This window comes from Notolabrus celidotus, chromosome 5 (assembly GCF_009762535.1).
Source record: "Notolabrus celidotus isolate fNotCel1 chromosome 5, fNotCel1.pri, whole genome shotgun sequence".
Taxonomy (NCBI): Eukaryota; Metazoa; Chordata; class Actinopteri; order Labriformes; family Labridae; genus Notolabrus; species Notolabrus celidotus.
In genome coordinates, this window is record NC_048276.1 from 7,529,213 (window position 1) to 7,548,324 (window position 19,112).

Consider the following 19,112-nt stretch of genomic DNA (forward strand, 5'->3'; position numbering starts at 1 on the left):
GGAAGACTGTGTATCGTGGCTACATCTGTTCATTCTGAGAGAGTCTTCTCAAAGACAGGGCAAATACTCACTGAGAGGAGAAATCTGATAAACCCATCCAAGCTGAGGCATCTGATTCTTCTCAATGCCAACCTGAGGACATAAATGATGTTTGCTCCAGTTTGGTTCTAGTTCCGTTTACTTGAGTTTGGTCCTGGTTCTGTTAGCTTGAGTTTGGTTCTGGTTCTGTTTACTTGAGTTTGGTTCTGGTTCTGTTTGCTTGTGTTTGGTCTAGTTCTGATTGCTTGAGTTTGGTTCTAGTTTTGGTTCTGTTTGCTTGAGTTTGGTTCTGGTTGTGTTTGCTTGAGTTTGGTTCTTGTTCTTGTTCTGGTTGTGTTTGCTTGAGTTTGGTTCTGGTTCTGGTTCTGTTTGCCTGAGTTTGGTCCTGGTTCTGTTTGCTTGAGTTTGGTTCTGGTTCTGTTTGCTTGAGTTTGGTTCTGGTTCTGTTTGCTTGAGTTTGGTTCTAGTTTTGGTTCTGTTTGCTTGAGTTTGGTTCTTGTTCTTGTTCTGGTTGTGTTTGCTTGAGTTTGGTTCTGATTCTGGTTGTGTTTGCCTGAGTTTGGTTCTGGTTCTGTTTTCTTGAGTTTGGTTCTGGTTCTGTTTTCTTGAGTTTGGTTGAGTTTGGTTCTGGTTCTGTTTACTTGAGTTTGGTCCTGGTTCTGTTTGCTTGAGTTCGGTTCTGGTTCTGGTTCTGTTTGCTTGAGTTTGGTTCTGGTTCTGTTTTCTTGAGTTTGGTTCTGGTTCTAGTTCTATTTCTGTTTGCTTGTGTTTGGTTCTGGTTCTGGTTCGGTTTTCTTGAGTTTGGTTCCGGTTCTGTTTTCTTGAGTTTGGCTCTGGTTCTGTTTGCTTGAGTTTGGTTCTGGTTCTGTTTGCTTGAGTTTGGTTCTGGTTCTGTTTGCTTGAGTTTGGTTCTGGTTCTGTTTGCTTGAGTTTGGTTCTGGTTCTGTTCTGTGGATATGTTTGCAGTTTTTTTATTAATTTGTACAAAAAAAAAGTTTGATTAAAATACTGAACAAAAGTAAGAATGGTTTTGTAACAGAATAAATGCACAAAATTGGGCAATAAAAACACTGTACGTAAAAGGGTTTTCATCACACAAACCATTATTTTTTGCAAAGTTAAGTTAAAACTTCATCCCAAATATACGTCAGGCAAAACTGTCTGCAGAAAACATTACAAAGACAGAGCCACTAGGATAGCAGTGACTCGTGTAACAGACATCAAGTCAGCTTTAGAGCAGGTCATGATAAATAGTAAATGGTAAATTGACTTGTACTTATATATCTCTTTTCCAGTCTTCTGACCACTCAAAGCTCATTTACATTACTCGCTCACCAACTGATGGTAGAGGCTGCTATATTAAGGGACCATCAGTTTAAGCTAATCTTATTCTAGACATTCATACACCGCTGAACAACTGAGGGAGCAGTTTGGGGTTCAGTGTCTTGCCCAAGGACACTTTGGCATTTGACTGCAGGAGCTGAGATTGAATAGAAACAAGCTGTCAGCCATTAGAACAGTGAGGGATCGAGCAACTTCCACTACTCTATAACCCAGTCCCTAATGTCACAGTGGATGAAAGGCTAGAGGCATTCAGAGGTTCCTTCCATTTTAGGAACCTTCCAAGCTAGCTAAATACAGCATCAAAATATGGGCAGCATGTGACAGAAGAGGTGTCTCCTGTTAATTTATCAACATCACTTCATTAAAAAATAAAATAAATAAATAAACAAAAATGAAATAAACAAAAATCTATGTCATGTAACATTATTGTATTTATATTTAGGTCTTTCAAATGTACATTAAAAAAAGCTTTAACATGAATTTTCATAAAAAACCAGTGAGTTATCCTCATTGAACCATGATCTGTGAGGATTAAAGAACACCATTGCACTAAATATTGATTTAAATGGTTAGTAATGGAGTTAATAATGAGATTAAAAACATGTTTATTGGGATTTTTTTGAGTTCTGACACTTCTGGATAATTAAACATGCCCCGGGTCAAGTTGACCCACGACCATTATTGCTGTCCCTAAGAAACGAACATAACAGGAGGGTTAAGGAAATTAAATATAATAAGAATGTTAATCATTGAATAAATTGCTCATTTAATGAGACTTAGGATGGGTAATTGCATAGAAAAGTGCACCAATCATTTGATAAAACACATAAACTCGCCTTGCACTTCTTCCACCCCTGCCTGGATGTGTGTGAATACCTTGTGCTCTTCTTTAGGTCTGAATCTGGTAGCATTCCTGGTGATCGTCATCTCCTACTCCAGCATGTTCTACTCCATCTATAAAACCGGCATCAACGCCACAGACCTGAGGAGCAGGCTGCACAGAGACGTGGCTGTGGCAAACAGGTTCTTCTTTATAGTGTTCTCTGACGCCCTCTGCTGGATTCCCATATTTTTGGTGAAAGTCTTATCACTATTAGAAGTGGAAATACCAGGTAAGAACAGAAACAGTATTGTTTATACAAAGCACAAAAAAAAGCATCCACAGTTATGTTATAGACTTTTCTCCTGTTCATCTTTAGGTACAATCTCCAGCTGGGTAGTCGTCTTCATCCTCCCCATCAACAGCGCTCTAAACCCCATCCTGTACACTCTGACTACCAGCTTCTTCAGAGAGCAGGTGGAACTCTTACTCTGTCGCTGGCAGAGAAGACACATTCTGAAGAAAGACCGCAAAAGCCTCACTTCCTCCACAATCTTCATGGAGGCACAACGAGCTCCTGCATACCAGCCGTCAGCCTACCTCCAGCAGATTTCACTGGCCGGTGTGGACCCTCGCTATGCCTGAGAGACGAGCCAACTAAGCCTGGCGGACAAACAGGGGGAGAGCCCAGAACTGGTTATTCTTAAGGCCTTTAACATGGAGCACTTTATGGTCTTGCTCAAAGTCATTTCAACGCACAGACACAAGGAGCACAAGATCAAAGCACCTGACTTATGATTGGTGGATGACTCTCTGCACTACTTGAACTACAGTTTACCCCCATGTGACGCTCATCAGACACTGAGTTGTGGAATCAAAGATAAAGGTTTCAGCAAAAAAACAAGGAATTAGTCTTGGACTGAAAATGCAGCACTCAGACATGCTTATAGAGTTCTTGAACTGGCATGATACAAATTAAAACAGCAAATCATTGCCTCTGCTTCTTTGTTTTCTCATCTTCTCTCTCTTATAAAATCTTGTTCCAGCAGTCTCTCCAGGTTTACTACCCTGATTATATATCTTATTCTGACACAACAAACCATTGCACACACATTCATTGTGCAAAGATCCAAATGGAGGGAGTGCATTTGCATTTTTACACAATATGTGATCCTGTGCAATTATAAAAATGGCACATTATGTTTGATTCATGAATCAAATCTGAAAACATACTCAATGGTACTTGAAATGATTGGTTTTTACACCACTCATGCATACCAAGCAGCAACCTCCTGTCTCAAAATATGAAGCCCATGCAGAAGTGTTATAAACTGCAATTCATCAAGCGTCTGCTTGAGGCTGGCTGCAGAAACACCGGAAACCACATGCACACCAATTCAAAAAAGACAATCTTTGCAGCATAAATAAACATGTTTACAGCCTGGTTCAAAAAACAGCTTGGCTCTACGTTGCTAATTTCCCTATCGGTTCACACTGTACGGGGGTGATTTTTTTACGGTTCAGAAGATATTAAGATTATGAGTTTTTGTCCAAATAAGGACATGACTGACTTGACTGACAGGCGGGAACACATAGGTGTTGGCTAGGAGGCTCAAGCCCCGCCTCTTTACCTCACACTTAGTTTGGTTGAGTTCAGAATAACCATTATGGCTCCCGCCGACGATTGGCTTCAAAACAGTGCTCAGGAACAGATGGGTGACGTCTGGGATCCTACATCCATTATTTATACAGTCTATGATGTACACACATTAATTGAAATAGTAAAATGAGACTGTTCTTCCTTATGTTAGAAAAATAAATGCTATTAGTTTGAGGTTAAAATGACACATTAAGTCGGTTTGTGTGTTTGAAACTTTAAATTTAAATTGAATTGCCATCGTAAATTGTCAATGAATACAGGCGGCTTCATTATTTCACAATGAAGCAATGATAACAAGTCGACCAATGGGAGACGAGCATTGCATTAAAGATTAAACCATGAACAGTCACTGAATGTTCTGCATCAGTTATGTGTACAAGCAGTCTTTTGCATGTTCCTCCTTGACCTCAAAGTGATTCTCTTGGTGACATGTTTTTATGTTTTATTTTAATAACATTTCATTTATTTTTTTAACATTTTCACCTGTTTTGTGGAGACGTTCTGTACAATCCACCTGCATGCACAACATGTCACTATATTTCAATCTGTCAATCTGAACCAGTATGATGCAGTGTCTGACAGCTACTGATCATTAACAGGTGTTGGTTTAACTTTGTCACTGTATCATCAGACGTCTTATGGACTGTTGTTCTTTCTATTTATACTTTTTGATACTTATAACATGCATTGTTTTTGTTGCCTTCTGTCTTAAATTGAAGACAATCATCAACAACTGATAAATGAGAGAAAACGAACAAGGGTTTTACAGATGGAGAAAAGATTAGTCTAATGATCGGACAATCTGGATATGTGTCTGACACCACCTGCAGGCGAAATAAGGACTATCATTTCTGATTATGCCTTGAAGAGGTGAAAATGTTTACTTCTTTTTTTTCACAATAATATTTGGTACAGAAGACCGTCTTGACTGTGGATGTTATGTGTTATATTGTGTTTGTTGGAGTCAGACTGGAGTGTTGGTGGGTTTTTCTACAGAGGGAAAAACTGAATAGAAATAATAAAAGACAAGAACAAACGTTAAGTACATAGAAATGTTTTACCAATTAAAACAAGGAAGACTGCTACTTTTAAAGTAGCAAAGCTGAGTATTTAAACAGAAGCATGTGTGTGATACATACACAAATACACACCCATACACTACCAGTCAAAAGTTTGGAAACACCTTCTCATTCAAGGGTTTGTATTTATTCTAATTATTTGACACTGTATTTGATTAATACCAAAGAAATCAACATATATATCCATATATGGAATTATTTAATTTAAAAAAAAGTGTTACACAAAGCAGAATATGTTTTATATTTTAGATTCTGTAAAGTAGCCCCCTTTTTCCTTCATGACAGCTTTGCACACTCTTGGTATTCTCTCAGTCTGCTTCCAGGTTCCTTTCATCTGTTTTAGAAAGGCTGAAACAGGTTAACCAAGTTCTCCAGGTAAGATTAAAATCCAGTACTCCATGGTTCTCAACCTTGGGTCCTGACCCCTCCAGGGGATTGCAAAAGTAATTTTGAAGGGTTGCCAGATGATTGTGGAGGAAGAATAAAATGATCTTTGACTAGAGAATAGTTTATTTATTACATTAAATCACCATTCGTCTTATTTCCAAATCAGCAGTGTGTTGGCTGGATGATGGCTGCAACACATGAAGGCTTTCAAACCTCATCAGTGCTATTAGTTAGATCATGCTGTTCTATAGGCATAAAAATCATGGTAAATGGACTGTGTTATTCTTACTTCTCAAAGCGCATTTACACGACATACAACACACTGATGGCAGAGGCTGCTATGTGAAGAGCCCATCAGTATTAAGTAATCCCATTTACACACTGTTCCCTAAGCCACAGGGGGCAGTTTAGAGTCATGTCTTTTTGCTTAAGGACAACTCAGCAAGTGGACCGCAGGACCTAGGATTGAACCCCTGACCTTCTGATTGTGATGCGACGGACTCGACCACTGAGCCACAGTCACCCCACTGTAAATAGAGTACATGTTTGCAGTTCAGTGCAATGACAATGAATGGATTTCTATGTAATGAGGTTTGTCATTGAACAGTTTTAACTAAATGGATTTTAATAATACTTACACACAAGTGATAGATGTAGGACCCAGGAAGTTAATTTTCACTAACAAGGACCACACCAACAACAGAATGAGATCTGAAAGATAGTTTATTGATTACGGATTATTGTATTGATTGATATTGAACTCGTTGTCGTTTTGGGGAAGCTTCGTAGGGGATCTGCCGTAGCACCCGGGCACGACGAACCCCCTCAGGGCCCTATGGATAAGGAGGAGAGGAGCAGAAGGAGAAAGGGAAGGGAAGCCAGGGAGGGATTCGGAAACGAGAGCGAGAAAGGAGGAAATGGTCAGGTTTGAATTTATGGGAAAACGGGAGAGGCGCGGTTGAGGTGTGGCCCTACGCCTGAAATTTTGATATCATCACCACTTGATTACCACCGGGACATAAAGATCATTTTAACCAGTATAACAAAAAGTGTATCTAAATCTGAGTACCAACCCCAGCTTTAACAAGATCAGATGAATACAAGAAATAAATAGATAAATAAATTATTAAATAAGATAAATAAATGTTAAAGCAATAAAATAATAATGATTAAAATAATACTTAATATGATAATATTATTATTATTATTATTTATTATTATTATTATTATTATAATAATAGTTTCTCTCCACAGCTCTTTCATCAGTTGATCAGCATCCTTCCTTAGCAGGTGTCCTGCCCTTGGACCAAGGTGGACCCCTAGCGACACGACGACGGACAGGGCTGCGCACCAATAGGAAACGAGCTTTGCCTCAGTCTCCAGAACGGAGCCCTGTGATTGGTTGCTAAGGGCGGGGCGCTGTCATCCCGAGCAGTAGTGCTGTCAGCCGGGGCGGCACGACTCCTGGAGGAGAGAGAGACCAGACGGATTGATAAAAACAAGCCACCAAATCACCAAAACCTAAACCCGGAGCGTGGAAATGATCGTGTAGGGACTGAGGTCGACGCAGGAAAAGGTATTTGTGAGTTTTAAGTTGTATAACGTGTGTTTCTGGTGTGTAACGGTTATGTGTGGACTACAAAGGCTGTATCGGTGTCTTCATGTCACATCGATAGAACCTCCACAGGGTCTCAGACTAGCTTTAGCATCAGACACTAGCTGGGTACAGTCCTCGGTTCAATGAAAGAAAACGTGTCTGTGTTAGTCCAGCCTCCACGTTTCCCTGGCTGCACTCACACACCGAACAAAGCCTCGTTGCTTTGTGAGGCTCTCTGGCTCAGCAACAGTGTTTTTGTTGGATGTAAATACTCAGCTTGTGATGGCGGTGAACGAGGATGTGCTACACTGCTCGTTAGCTACCAGCTAGGTGGCTTCTTACAGTGATGACACACCAGACAAGTCACCAAAGCTAGCTGCTATCTTCAGGAACACATATAAAACATAACGTAGTGCAACATGCATGTCTTTCTGTTTCCAGTGGCGTTTCTAGGATTTATTTTTAGGGGGGCATTGCTATATTTTAGGGGGCAACCCAATTGCCTTGTGTATGAATTGTGCTCTACAAATAAACTTGCCTTGTTTTAATATCATGTTTACATTATAAGGCCAAACACATGACAAACATTAACACATGTTAAATGAACTATAGGAGTAGAAAAACAATGATTCCACTGGTTAAAGCTGGGGTTGGTTCTCAGATTTAGATACACTTTTTGTTATACTGGTTAAAATTATCTTTATGTCCCAATGGAAATCAGTAGTGAAACAAAGCTGCTATCTACAGCCGGAGTAAACTTGGGAAAACATCAACCAATCCCTGCCATCAGGAGCCAAATTATGAAACCAATGAAATCCCTCATGCCGTTCTGCCCGCCTCCTGCGCGTACATTTCCCTGGCGTGCACTCCCGATCCCTGCCTCTGCTTCCCCTGCCTCTATTTACTGCCCCTCTCGCTCCATAGACTGTATAAAATATGGACGTAGTATCCGTGACGTCACCCATCTGTTCCTGAGCGCTGTTTTGAAGCCAGCGGCTGCAGCCATATTGGAAATGTGGAACTCAACCACTTAAAGTGTGACGAAAAGGGGCGGGGTTTTGAGCCTCTCAGCCAACAGCTATGTGTTCCCTTCCGGGAGTCAAGTCACTCATGTCCTTATTTGGGCAAAAACTCGTAATATTGATATCTTCTGAACCGTCGCGTTAGAAAAAAATTCACCCCCCGTACAGTGTGTGCTGATAGAGAAATTAGCTACGTAGAGCCGAGCAGTTTTTTGAACCAGGCTGTAAGCATGTTTATTAATGCTGCAAAGATCGTCTTTTTTGAATGGGTGGTATTTGGTTTCCGGTGTTTCAGCCTCAAGTGGATTCTCGAAGAATTGCAGTTTATAACACTTCTACATGGGCTTCATAGTTGGAGACCGGAGGTTGCCGCTTGGTCCCTTGGAGGTGCTTTGCTCAGGACTGTAGTCCGGATCAGAGTCTAAAAAGCTCTCACCACAGGGGCTCTGACAAGCTAAAAAATTAATGACATTTAGTAAGTCCTACAGAAAATGTAGATGTATTATTATAGCTTTTCTCTTGATATCATGTCACCGGTACAACTGGATAATGCTAGCATGACAGTTGTGAGTACGAACAGCAGCCATGTTTGTTTGTGTTTTTAACTTTCACTATGATCATGTTTTGGTGTTTTCTTACCACTGAGTGAGACATGAGTTGACATAGTGCAAAACACAAACGATGTGCTTAGGATCGGTTTTGAATCAGTCACGATCATATCAATCAGCGGCGCTCGTGCATGTGAGCGGGGGCGTCATTTGGAGGAGGTCCGAGGGAAGAGGGGGAGGGGTTAGACTGACGGAGTCCTGAGGAAATGCTACATTCAAATTCATGCTAGTTTTCTGTGACCAACCCTAGCTTTAAATAATAGAAAATGATGCCTCACCAAATGCATAAAAGTAAGATAGAAGGCCTTTATATTTATCTTGTCAGTACAAAAGATCTGGAGAGGTGTTGGGCCTCAAATATGAAGTGCAGCCCCTGATGTTACCAAAGGAAGGGTTTTATGCACAGAAATAGAATACAGGTAATTTTAAAGTCATGGTATATTTCCTATAAGAAAGGGAACAAGGCTGTCTAAAAGTGACACATTTCGGAATTTTATTGTTTACCTTTGTTAATATTTACAGATCTTTACAACTTACATTATTTACAACAGCATGAGTCTCCTGTTTCCATGCTGAGTGGCAAATTTCTAGTTTTCATATCACATAAACATTAATGCAGGAACCCCTCGAGGGTTATTTACCATCTAATTGGCATGTTTCATTAGCTTCGCTACCTAATGTTTGTTTTAACATCAACTTTTTGTCAGCAAAATGTTAAATGATGAACTAAAGATAATGGGTCAAACTAGGAGTTAAGATAAAACATCAGTAACTCGTTTGTGTTCAACTTACCGCAGGTTTGAATTTGTCTGCCGTCCGAGTCTCCGTCAGTGCAGAGTGGAAGTGAGAGAAGAGGTGTGCTTGCTTTAGTTTCCAGCTGCTCCCGTCCCCAAACACTAGCACAATAACCTGTTTCCCCCCCTCACCCCGCCCCCATAAAGCTGCGCTGTAACGACCAGCTGTGTGATGAATAATCACACGATTATTATTAATTGTGGGTTTGAATAGGAGCCTTCCAATTGTGAAACTTGAATTGGTTTCGGTTCAGTGGCGTGCATCACCCTGCCTGAGTGGCTGTGCAATTTATTATTCTCCAGCTGAGATGCTCAGGACTGGGCTTGAACATTTTGTGAGAGCATGCATTATTTACACTCTTACACATGCAGTAAGACCACCAGACTTCTTGGGTATATGTCATTTTTCTAAGTTGAATGTATCAGCCCATTCCCATTTTCCTTTTTACTAGTTTGTCTCCACTGACCCGGTCTGTGCATGCTTCCATTTCAGCCCCATCCCTCTTTATTCCTCCCTCCCTTCCTCCCCTCCTTCCTCATGACTCAATCAGAGTCCCTCTCCATCTCTCCAGCTGTTTGGCACAGCCAGTCAGCAATGGCGACCCAGTTAACTCCATTGTTCTGTGTCTGGACTTAAACGCTGCAAGAAACACACACACACACACACACACACACACACACACACACACACACACACACACACACACACACACACACACACACACACACACATACACACACACACAGCTTGTCATGTGTGTCACAGAGCTGTGCATTTCCTCTTTTCATTTTCACCGAAAAAAAATGATGTGGCATTTTTCGGGGACACTATCACACTGACTGGATTGATCAACACTTTGCTCATTGATGCTGTGTCTATATTTCAAAACATCAGAGCGAAACCTTGTTTATTTCTCTTAATCAACACATTATATTTAATTAAGCCTTTTCTTTTTAACGGAGAGTTTTAAAATCATTCTAATCTTTTGAGTGTGAGCATGTCATGGCATTAAAAGTTGTTCTTTCTGGCCCTTATGGTATTGGATTATGGTGATTTCTCTGCTCATGGTTTGAAATGGTCGAGCCTCTTCAAACTGTACATGAATTAGTGGAATGTCTGTTTAATCCCCCCAATGTTTGAGGACTTGACATCTGACATCAGATTTGAGAAGTCTGTAATTATGCAGTTAAACCTCCAGTGGATTGTTAATGACCTTCCTTGATATCTTTTAACCTGTAAAACAGATTCATTTACACAGATTATCCTCCTTAATATAACCTCAGAGTTGTGTAGTGTGATTTGGCTATCACTATTTTGTTCCACTTGTAGGAATGGAACAAAATATTTACAGGCACTATATTGCTGTTCTGAGTTGTAGCTGGGACCAAACAGCAATATCGTTATCAGAAAATAATACGTCACACTAAACATATTACACTTGCAACTTGACCCATTGTTCCAGTTCTGCATGTCTCCTCTCCTCTGGCTCTAATGACATTCTTCTCTCACTTAACCTTCTGGGGTATTTTTTGTTTTCATCAGTAAATCAAATATTGTGATATAATTTCATGACTGACCGGCAATTAAGTAATTATTGCAGAATCTCTGTATTGCGATATCACTGTTATCCTCCTTGGTAATGTATTGAATATAGTGTCATATTGTATTGTTTCGTATCGTATTGTTTTGTAACATTACGTAGCTGCAACGTAACCTAACCTAACGTAACCTGTCATAACTTACGTAAAAGTAACGTAATGCAACGTAACATATCGTAACTTAACGTAACTTAACATAACATACACTTAAATAATGTAATTTAACATAACGTAACACAAAGTAACATAACATAACATAACGTAACACAACATAACGTTGCATCACGTAACATAATGTAACGTAACATAATATAATTTAACGTAATGATATGTAACATAATGCAAAGTAATGTAACATAACCTAACATAATGTAATGCAACAATGTAACATAACTTAATGTAACATAACATAATGTAACATAACATAACGTAACATAACGTAACGTAACAACATAACGTAAAATAACATAACGTAAAATAACATAACGTAATGTAACATAACGTAACATAACATAACATAATGTAATGTAACATAACACAATGTAATGCATCCCATTGTATTGCATCTTATCACCCACTCTGTATTGTATTTGATCTTTGATTAATTTTGCACAGTAAATGTTAATTCTGTACCCTGACATTAAACTTATCGTTACATTTTAGTTTTTGTTGATAAAACAAATTGTTCAACCGTCTCACCCCGGACGAGTTGACTCTGAATCCTATTAGAGCCTGTTTAAACTCCATGTTTCTGATATTTATCTGCAGTCTTGAACAGTTTGTGGTGAGTGACAGGAAGCAGTGGGAGGATTACATGACAAACATGTTCAGCTCGAGGCCTGCTGTGGTTTCAATTCTGTTCTTATTGTGTGCTACCGTACAAACTCACACTCTGTTATCTTTTTTTACTCAATGACACGGTGGTCTGTTTTTACTCTCATGCTTAATGACACGCTCAGGAGGCCACTGACTACTGAGCTCACTTTAAAGAGGACACTAATCTTCATCCTTATGTCGTAAGGCTGCATAAACTCTCTACGCAACCTCCTACACCCCTCAGTCAGCTGTGAGTTATCCATTTCTCCTCACTGTTATCATTTCCATAGATACCAACTAACACCTCACTCCCACTGGCTTACATAACCTGGTGTTTCTGCCAGGCACACATACAGGGAAACTTCAACACACACGCACATTCCTTAGTATCGCTCCCATTTCACTTTGCCTCAGGTGCTTTAGAGATAATTTAACAGGTGAGCTCGTCTCCTGAATATTGTTCAAAGAGCAGCAGAAAACTCTCCTCCTCTTGATTTAATCTGATAATCCTGTTTCTGCCGTGTGTTAATCTCATTACAGTTATTGATAATTAACTCATTAGATTTATTTGTTTTGAGTGTTTGAGTCAGGACTTGAGTAATTAGGTCAGGAAGCGTTGTTTTACTGCTGATAGGTTTGATGGAGCTCTGAGGGTGTTTGCTGATGCTTCAGTCTGCACATTAGAGACCAAAGAGACGGTGTTGCGTAACACAGCTCCATACAGTATGTATGGAAAGGCCTATGGGCATGCATGGCTGCGTGTTTGTATGTTTGCGCACATCCATGGCTGATATTTGTGTATGAATTAATGAATGAGAAAACACATAACCTCCCTCCATCCTTACAGAATGCATAATCAATGACAGATTTGTCTGTTGTTGTCTTTTTCTGCTATTTAAAGTTGACTGAAAGGTAAAAAAACAAAAGATTTAGGAGCATAAAACTACTCTTGGCTCAGTGACGGCTTAACCAATGAATGTTTTAGTCCAGATATAAAGTGATCTTGAAGAAGCTGTTTTAGTGTTTCTAAAGCTGCCCCCCCTGGATCTGACTTCTAAGTGCAATTATCATCTCTGTAATGGACTCAAGGGGGCACCATTGTAGAGCCAGTGTGTAGGCCTGATGATGACAGGAGGAAATACACAAAGGTGAAGGACATCTGAATGTAACTGCTTTTCAAGCCTCTTTATTATTGATGTAGGTGTTCAGACAGTTATAAAAACACTACATTTTAAGGTTTTTGTGTTTTAAATTTCTAAACTTAAAATGTGTCTCATGAGACTCGACCTGTCAATCAATCAATCTTTATTTATATAGCGCCAAATCACAACAAATGTTATCTCAAGACTCTTACAAACAGAGCAGGTCTAGACCGTACTCTAACAAAGACCCAACATCAATACAGGATAAGATCCAGTCCCATCTTACAGACAGGACTTAGTCTGATCTCATCTTAATCCACCATGAGCAGAACACTTTGCAGCATTTAGCAAGTTATAGCGGCAAGGACAAACTTCCTTTAACAGGCAGAAACCTCCAGCAGGACCAGACTCATGTTAGACACACATCTGCTGAGACCAAACGCAGGGTGGAGCAGGACCGCCGGAAAGCTGAAGTCATGTGACCAAGGTTTTCTTGCGGTAATTACTGAATCAAGGATTATCTGCCTCCTCTCATCATCCATGTTGTCTTTCTGGTCCTCTGAAAACCTCTGATCTTTTGACTCCAGGCCTGTCTCCGCTCCTCATGACGGTTTGTTGTTGTATTTAAGTGAAATACGATCTGGTGATAACACAGAGTGTTTTATTCTGAAAATTAACTGGATGTTTTCATTTTGTTTTGGTGTCTGACTTCCTGTCCCGCTGAGATTGATGCTACATGCCCCGGCATCCGGCAAAAATAGAAGTCTTGCATATCTGATCCGGAGGGCTCCGAAGTGCTAGATCAGAGACGCAGCCGGAACGCAACGGAGCGGATCCAGTGGAAGTTAACACAGTGACTAGAATAGAAACCTATCAGATCCGCCATTCAGTGCCGGATCCAAGACGGACCGGACATAGTCCTTGTCATTTTAAACAGAGATCAACAAAAGACTGAGGATTGAAGGAGAATTGGTGTGGCCTTTGTGCAGCAGATCAACATAAACGGGCTATTGTGTCTGTGAAAACCAGCTTTAACAAAACACAACTCCCTAATGACGAATAAAAAACACTTTGAGTGTGTTATAATGTCATAAAAAAGTAATTACAGGATGTAAAATAAAACGCTGCTCAGGAATTGTCATTTGGCTTGCTGCTGTCACCATCAAAGCCATCAACATGTCCCATTGAAAGCAATCTCCATGTTTTTATTAGTGCTGCTGTTGACAAGACTCTAAACATGCACTACATCAGAAGCACTGCATAAATCTCAACAAGTACAACTGGGAGCAAAGAAAATGTCCATGTTGCAAAGACGCATTGTTCGTCTGAAAGAGGTTGATCCTCGCGGTGAGTCACTCCTGTCATTAATTCTACCCTTCATCCCGCTGAACCTCTGAACTGCAGTCTTTGCTGATGTGCATAAGCCAAAAGTAAACTTGTTTATGCCCTCATTTCTCCTGCTAGACCGGGTTGCCGAGCATCCGGGGCGATCTGGGCGACTGTTAACGTGACAACATATTTGAGTGACAGCAGGAATAAAAGGGTATTTTTCCGCTGCGGGCAGAGGTCTCTGAGGGTGCAATTTAATGACGAGTGGAGGGCTGATAATCAGAGAGGAAGAAGGTCATGGGGTGAGGCTGCTTTACAGGCGAAAAATAAATAAAAAGGGTGAATTAGAGTCGCTTGTAGTGATTGTAAAAGCAGTAATCATCGCTTAATGTGAAACAAAACCCAAAGAGGGCGACTTTTATAATTCATAAATCGATTTAAAGGCTTAAAATAATGCTGCATAATAACAACTAATGAGCTCAGCTGGTTATGACAAAGAAAAACATCCAATGATAGAAATAATAATCCCCAAAAAGTGATCATGGCACATTCCATGCGTGGAAGAGGATAGTTTTATATTTCAGACGGACTGGTTCTCTTTTATTAAGCTGTGTATCTCTTACAAGCTGAGATTTACTTACTCCATATTGGGCCATTACACCACCATGGACACAAGCTGGAACTAAGAAATAAAAGACTAGTGAGCAACAAGGTGAGAGGAAAAGTAGGGGTAAGGAAAAATAAGGACAAGCATACCTGAGTGAGAGAGGAGGAAGTCATAGTTATGAAGGTGGTGTTGCTGCTTGCAGTTGGCCCTGTTTTCAGGCTGAAACAGACCATTACTCTGTGAGTGTGTGTCTGTTTTGGTGTGTTTGCTTGTAGTCGCCACTTCACAATTCTTTCACACATAGATTTATTTGCATCATCTGCAGTCAAACCTTAGAAATAAAAAGTTCAGATTAAACACACAATAATTTGGATTATTTGTGATTCATGCAGCATTAGTACTGACCTCAGAAATACATCTATTAATCAATCAATCAATCAAGCTTTATTATTTATATAACACCTTTCATACAAATCAAATGCAAAGTGCTTTACAGCGATTGAAAATAATAAAGAAGCAGAAATGAAATACTGTGATAGGTTGGCGACCTGTCCAGGGTGTACCCTGCCTTCCGCCCGAAGCCAGCTGGGATAGGCTCCAGCCCCCCCGTGACCCCTAACGGGATAAGCGGTCAAGATAATGGATGGATGGATGGAAATGAAATAATGGAAAGATATATTCAAAAACAAATATGGATTTTAAAATAGGGACTAATTCACACCGACAACAATAAAGTATGTGTAATTCAAGATTCAAGACTCAAGAAAGCTTTGCTGCCAAGTGAGCTCACACACACAAGGAATTTTTTGACACAACAAGACAGTAAGGACACAATAAGACAGTAAGGGCATTAATATATAAACCTAAATACAAATCCAAAAATTCTAAATAAAAATACTATCTGTACAAAGAAAGGTATAGAAGTACTTTTAAAGACATGCAATAAGTTAAAATAAATTAAAGCATCAAATTAAGATTAAGAATATAAATAGGTAAAATGAATAGATGATAAACGGGGTAAGGACAAGAGCTGGAAATAAAATGAAGGCTAAAAACATTAATAAAATTGAGTAGATAAATAATAGAAATAGTTAAAATTAATAAAATAGAGGCACTGGTGGCCTAACGGTCTAAGCACCCCACATACAGAGGCCATCGGCGGCGGCGGCAGCCGCGACCATCTGCTGCATGTCTTCCCCGTCTCTACTCCCCACATTTCCTGTCTATCTACAGCTGTCCTATCAATGAAGGCAAAATAACTGCCAGAAAAATATAACTTTTAAGGAAATAAAAAAATAATAAAACAACATTAAAATCAATATGAAAGTAAAAAGTAAAGTAATAAAATTGTTGATTGTTATGAAGTTCTACATCTCACCTTAATGTCCTTGTCCTGTTTACTCTTACATTTTTAAATGAACGTAAAATAAAACACAAAGGCTTATTTACATCACAGAGTTCACCGGGGTGTTAAGGGGAGAATAGATGGGATAACCGACAGTGTGTGACCCACAGTAAAAACACCACTCACTAATCAGGTCAAGCAAACAAGAGAAAGACAAAACCTGAGTAGCTTGTCAGAGATCCCCAGTGGAGCCCATTATCATCAATCAACAACTGCGCACCAACAGACAAATATGTTTTCACTCAGCATATATTATATTCATATTTTTAGATCTGCATTCTTCTTACTGTCACTGTCTGCTGCACACTCACGACTCACCACAACCCAACTTTGTCTTTAACACAACCTGACTGTTTATCCTGAGTGGTTGGCCAGATTTGTCAGTTAATGACAGGATAAAAACAATCTCCTGTTTGTGTTGTCATGTGTGTGTGTGTGTGTGTGTGTGTGTGTGTGTGTGTGTGTGTGTGTGTGTGTGTGTGTGTCAGAGTTGATATTTGGCTGTTGTGCCTCCCCTAGGGGATGGCACGCCTCTCTAACTGCCTTTGGCACCGTGCCTCCCCGCTCTTGTTTGCCACCTTTAACTGTTTCCTCACCGAGACGGCTGATGATGAAACACTTTAGAAGAAGCTGTGGCCTCCAGTTAAAAAAATATCAGCGTTTATTTATTTATTTTCTAAAAGGAATATTTGATCTTTTATGTGCATTATGAGTTCTTAAAGTTGAAGATTATTTTCTTCAGGCAAGTTAGGAAAGTGAAAATAACTCCTTTATCTGACTGATTTTTCAACTTGATTTAAGAATAACAAAAAAGCACAACCTTAAACCAATCACACATCATGTTCATGTGTGTGTCAGTGCTGGACAGTAACCTTAGACGTTAAATAAAACTGCACAAGGCTCTCACAGATCACAGAATGCAGCGTTTCTCATCACATCATCTTAAATGTGCTGCAGTCTTTCTTAAAACAGGATATGAAAGTAGTGTTGTTTTCACACCTGTGAGCGCTTTAGTAAAGCACTCAATGGAGCTGATGTCATGACAATAGTGGCATAAACAGCAGGAAGTCACTTCAGGGTAGGTATCTCCCACGAGATAGTGTACCTGCTCTGCATACAGAGGGAGGGAGAGTAGCTTAAGAGTATTTGAGAAGTTAGATTTAAGCTGTTTAAGGTTTCATGTTAAAGGGATCTGTTCAGACAGGAGGGTGGGACTGGGTCTTAGTTTAAAAGTTAGGTTGGAGATTATTTTGCCAGCATTTTGGCGCTACATGTAATTATGGTTAGACAAAACAGAACACTGCACTTCCTGTGAGACTTGTTTCTGCAGATAAAGGTCAGGGAAGTTTTTTTTTTTTTTCTTTCAATGAACTTTGTTTATGAGAACTTTTTTGATGTAATGTGGCAGTTGTGTTGAACACTTGTAATTAATCAGAATCAGAAATCAGAAATACTTTATTTATCCCGGGGAGGGAAATTCGGTCATTACAGAGCTCTTATAAACAGTATGAAAAAAAGGCAAAATAGTAATAGAAGGAGTAAAATAAGATATAAATACGAATAAAATAAAATAAAATAAAGATCAAATAGAATAAAATAATACTAAAGTATATACAAAAGCTCAGAATAGTTAGAATTATCTATGTATAAAAGGGCTGGGAATGAAGGAGTGTAACGGTAAGAGTGTCATATAACAATAACAATAAGACAATAAAATCTTTAAATAATAACAATGAAATAAAAATTAATACATAAAATAATAATAAAAATAAAAAACAAACAAAAACGTAATGATAATTATTAAATAGTAACAGCAGTAATTATCACTGAATTAATCACAATAACAACAATAATACAAAAAGCAAACAAATGAATTATTAAACACACATATATATATATATATATATATATATATATATATATATATATATATATATATCTTTGCAAAATAAAAAACAATTGTGATAATTTGTATTTTCCATGAGGAAATAGAGGGAAAAAAATAATAACATTGATAAAAAAATTACATATATATGTAATGAAATACAAAAATGCTGTTAATAATGACATTTAAAAAATAAACGAAAGGGAGGTGGGTCTGCCTGTTCATACCTCACATGTTACAGTGAGCTGGTTGTCTCATATTCTAACAATCAAGTGATAGAAATAAAAAACAGGACATGGGTCAGGGTCAGGGAAGTCATTTGACTGAGGTCTAAGTTAAATCTTGATCTCTTTTCAGGACTGGACACATGAAGATTTTGCCTTGTATAGTGATTAAGCCTTTTTCTAATCATGTTGTTGTTTAAAAAGCACTTTAAAATAGCAGAGTCAGTCGTCTCAGTATATGAATGTGGGTTTTTCCAGCTGCAGGGTCAGATTTTGTATGCATCTGCTGATTAAGACTAAATGCTCCAACCCCGTCTGTCTGCTCCTGCGTTCTTCCTGTTTGTGTTTGGCTTTGTTTCCCCCTTCTGTAAAGGGGTGTGTCTGCCCTCAGTAATCCTACACCGTTAACACATTGAGGTTACTGTAACTGGCTAAACAGCCTCGACCAGTGAGTGCGGGGACTCAGACTTACTCACACCCACATGCCATGTGTTGGCTGTCTGAATCAAGCAGATGCCATTCTGTTGTGCTTTACTACTTTGTGAGCAGGAAAAGATAAAAAAAAAAAGAAGAAGAAAAACAGGTGTGTGAGGGAAAGAAGTCATGTCATAGCGAGAGAAAAAAAATAATCTAGTAGGGAAGTTGGAAAACCCCTTGAGAGACAGAAAAGAGAAAAATGTAGACAGGGAAAGGGAGAGGGCATAAGTGAACCACCCAAACTTCCCAAACCACCCAATCAAGCTGCGTTCTTGGAA

At 39.2% G+C, this 19,112-nt stretch overlaps 2 protein-coding genes across 13 annotated transcripts in view; both read left to right on the forward strand.

Moving 5' to 3' along the window:
• The window catches only part of rxfp2a (relaxin family peptide receptor 2a), a 71,838-nt gene extending 68,635 nt beyond the window's left edge, over window positions 1-3,203 (forward strand). Inside the window, exons 19-20 of the mRNA XM_034682929.1 lie at window positions 2,277-2,495; window positions 2,583-3,203. Coding sequence (XP_034538820.1) covers window positions 2,277-2,495; window positions 2,583-2,848 — 485 coding nt within the window. The 3' untranslated portion in view covers window positions 2,849-3,203. The remainder of the gene's footprint in view (window positions 1-2,276; window positions 2,496-2,582) is intronic.
• Window positions 3,204-6,750: 3,547 nt separating this feature from the next.
• Window positions 6,751-19,112, forward strand: part of fryb (furry homolog b (Drosophila)) — a 70,631-nt gene continuing 58,269 nt past the window's right edge. For 6 of the 12 annotated variants that reach the window (XM_034683698.1, XM_034683695.1, XM_034683697.1 and 3 more), the window contains exon 1: window positions 6,804-6,905. The gene's annotated coding sequence lies outside the window, so the exon portion shown is untranslated. Of the gene's footprint in view, window positions 6,906-19,112 lie in introns of all 12 variants that reach the window. The other 6 variants (XM_034683704.1, XM_034683705.1, XM_034683707.1 and 3 more) reach the window with 3 other exon arrangements.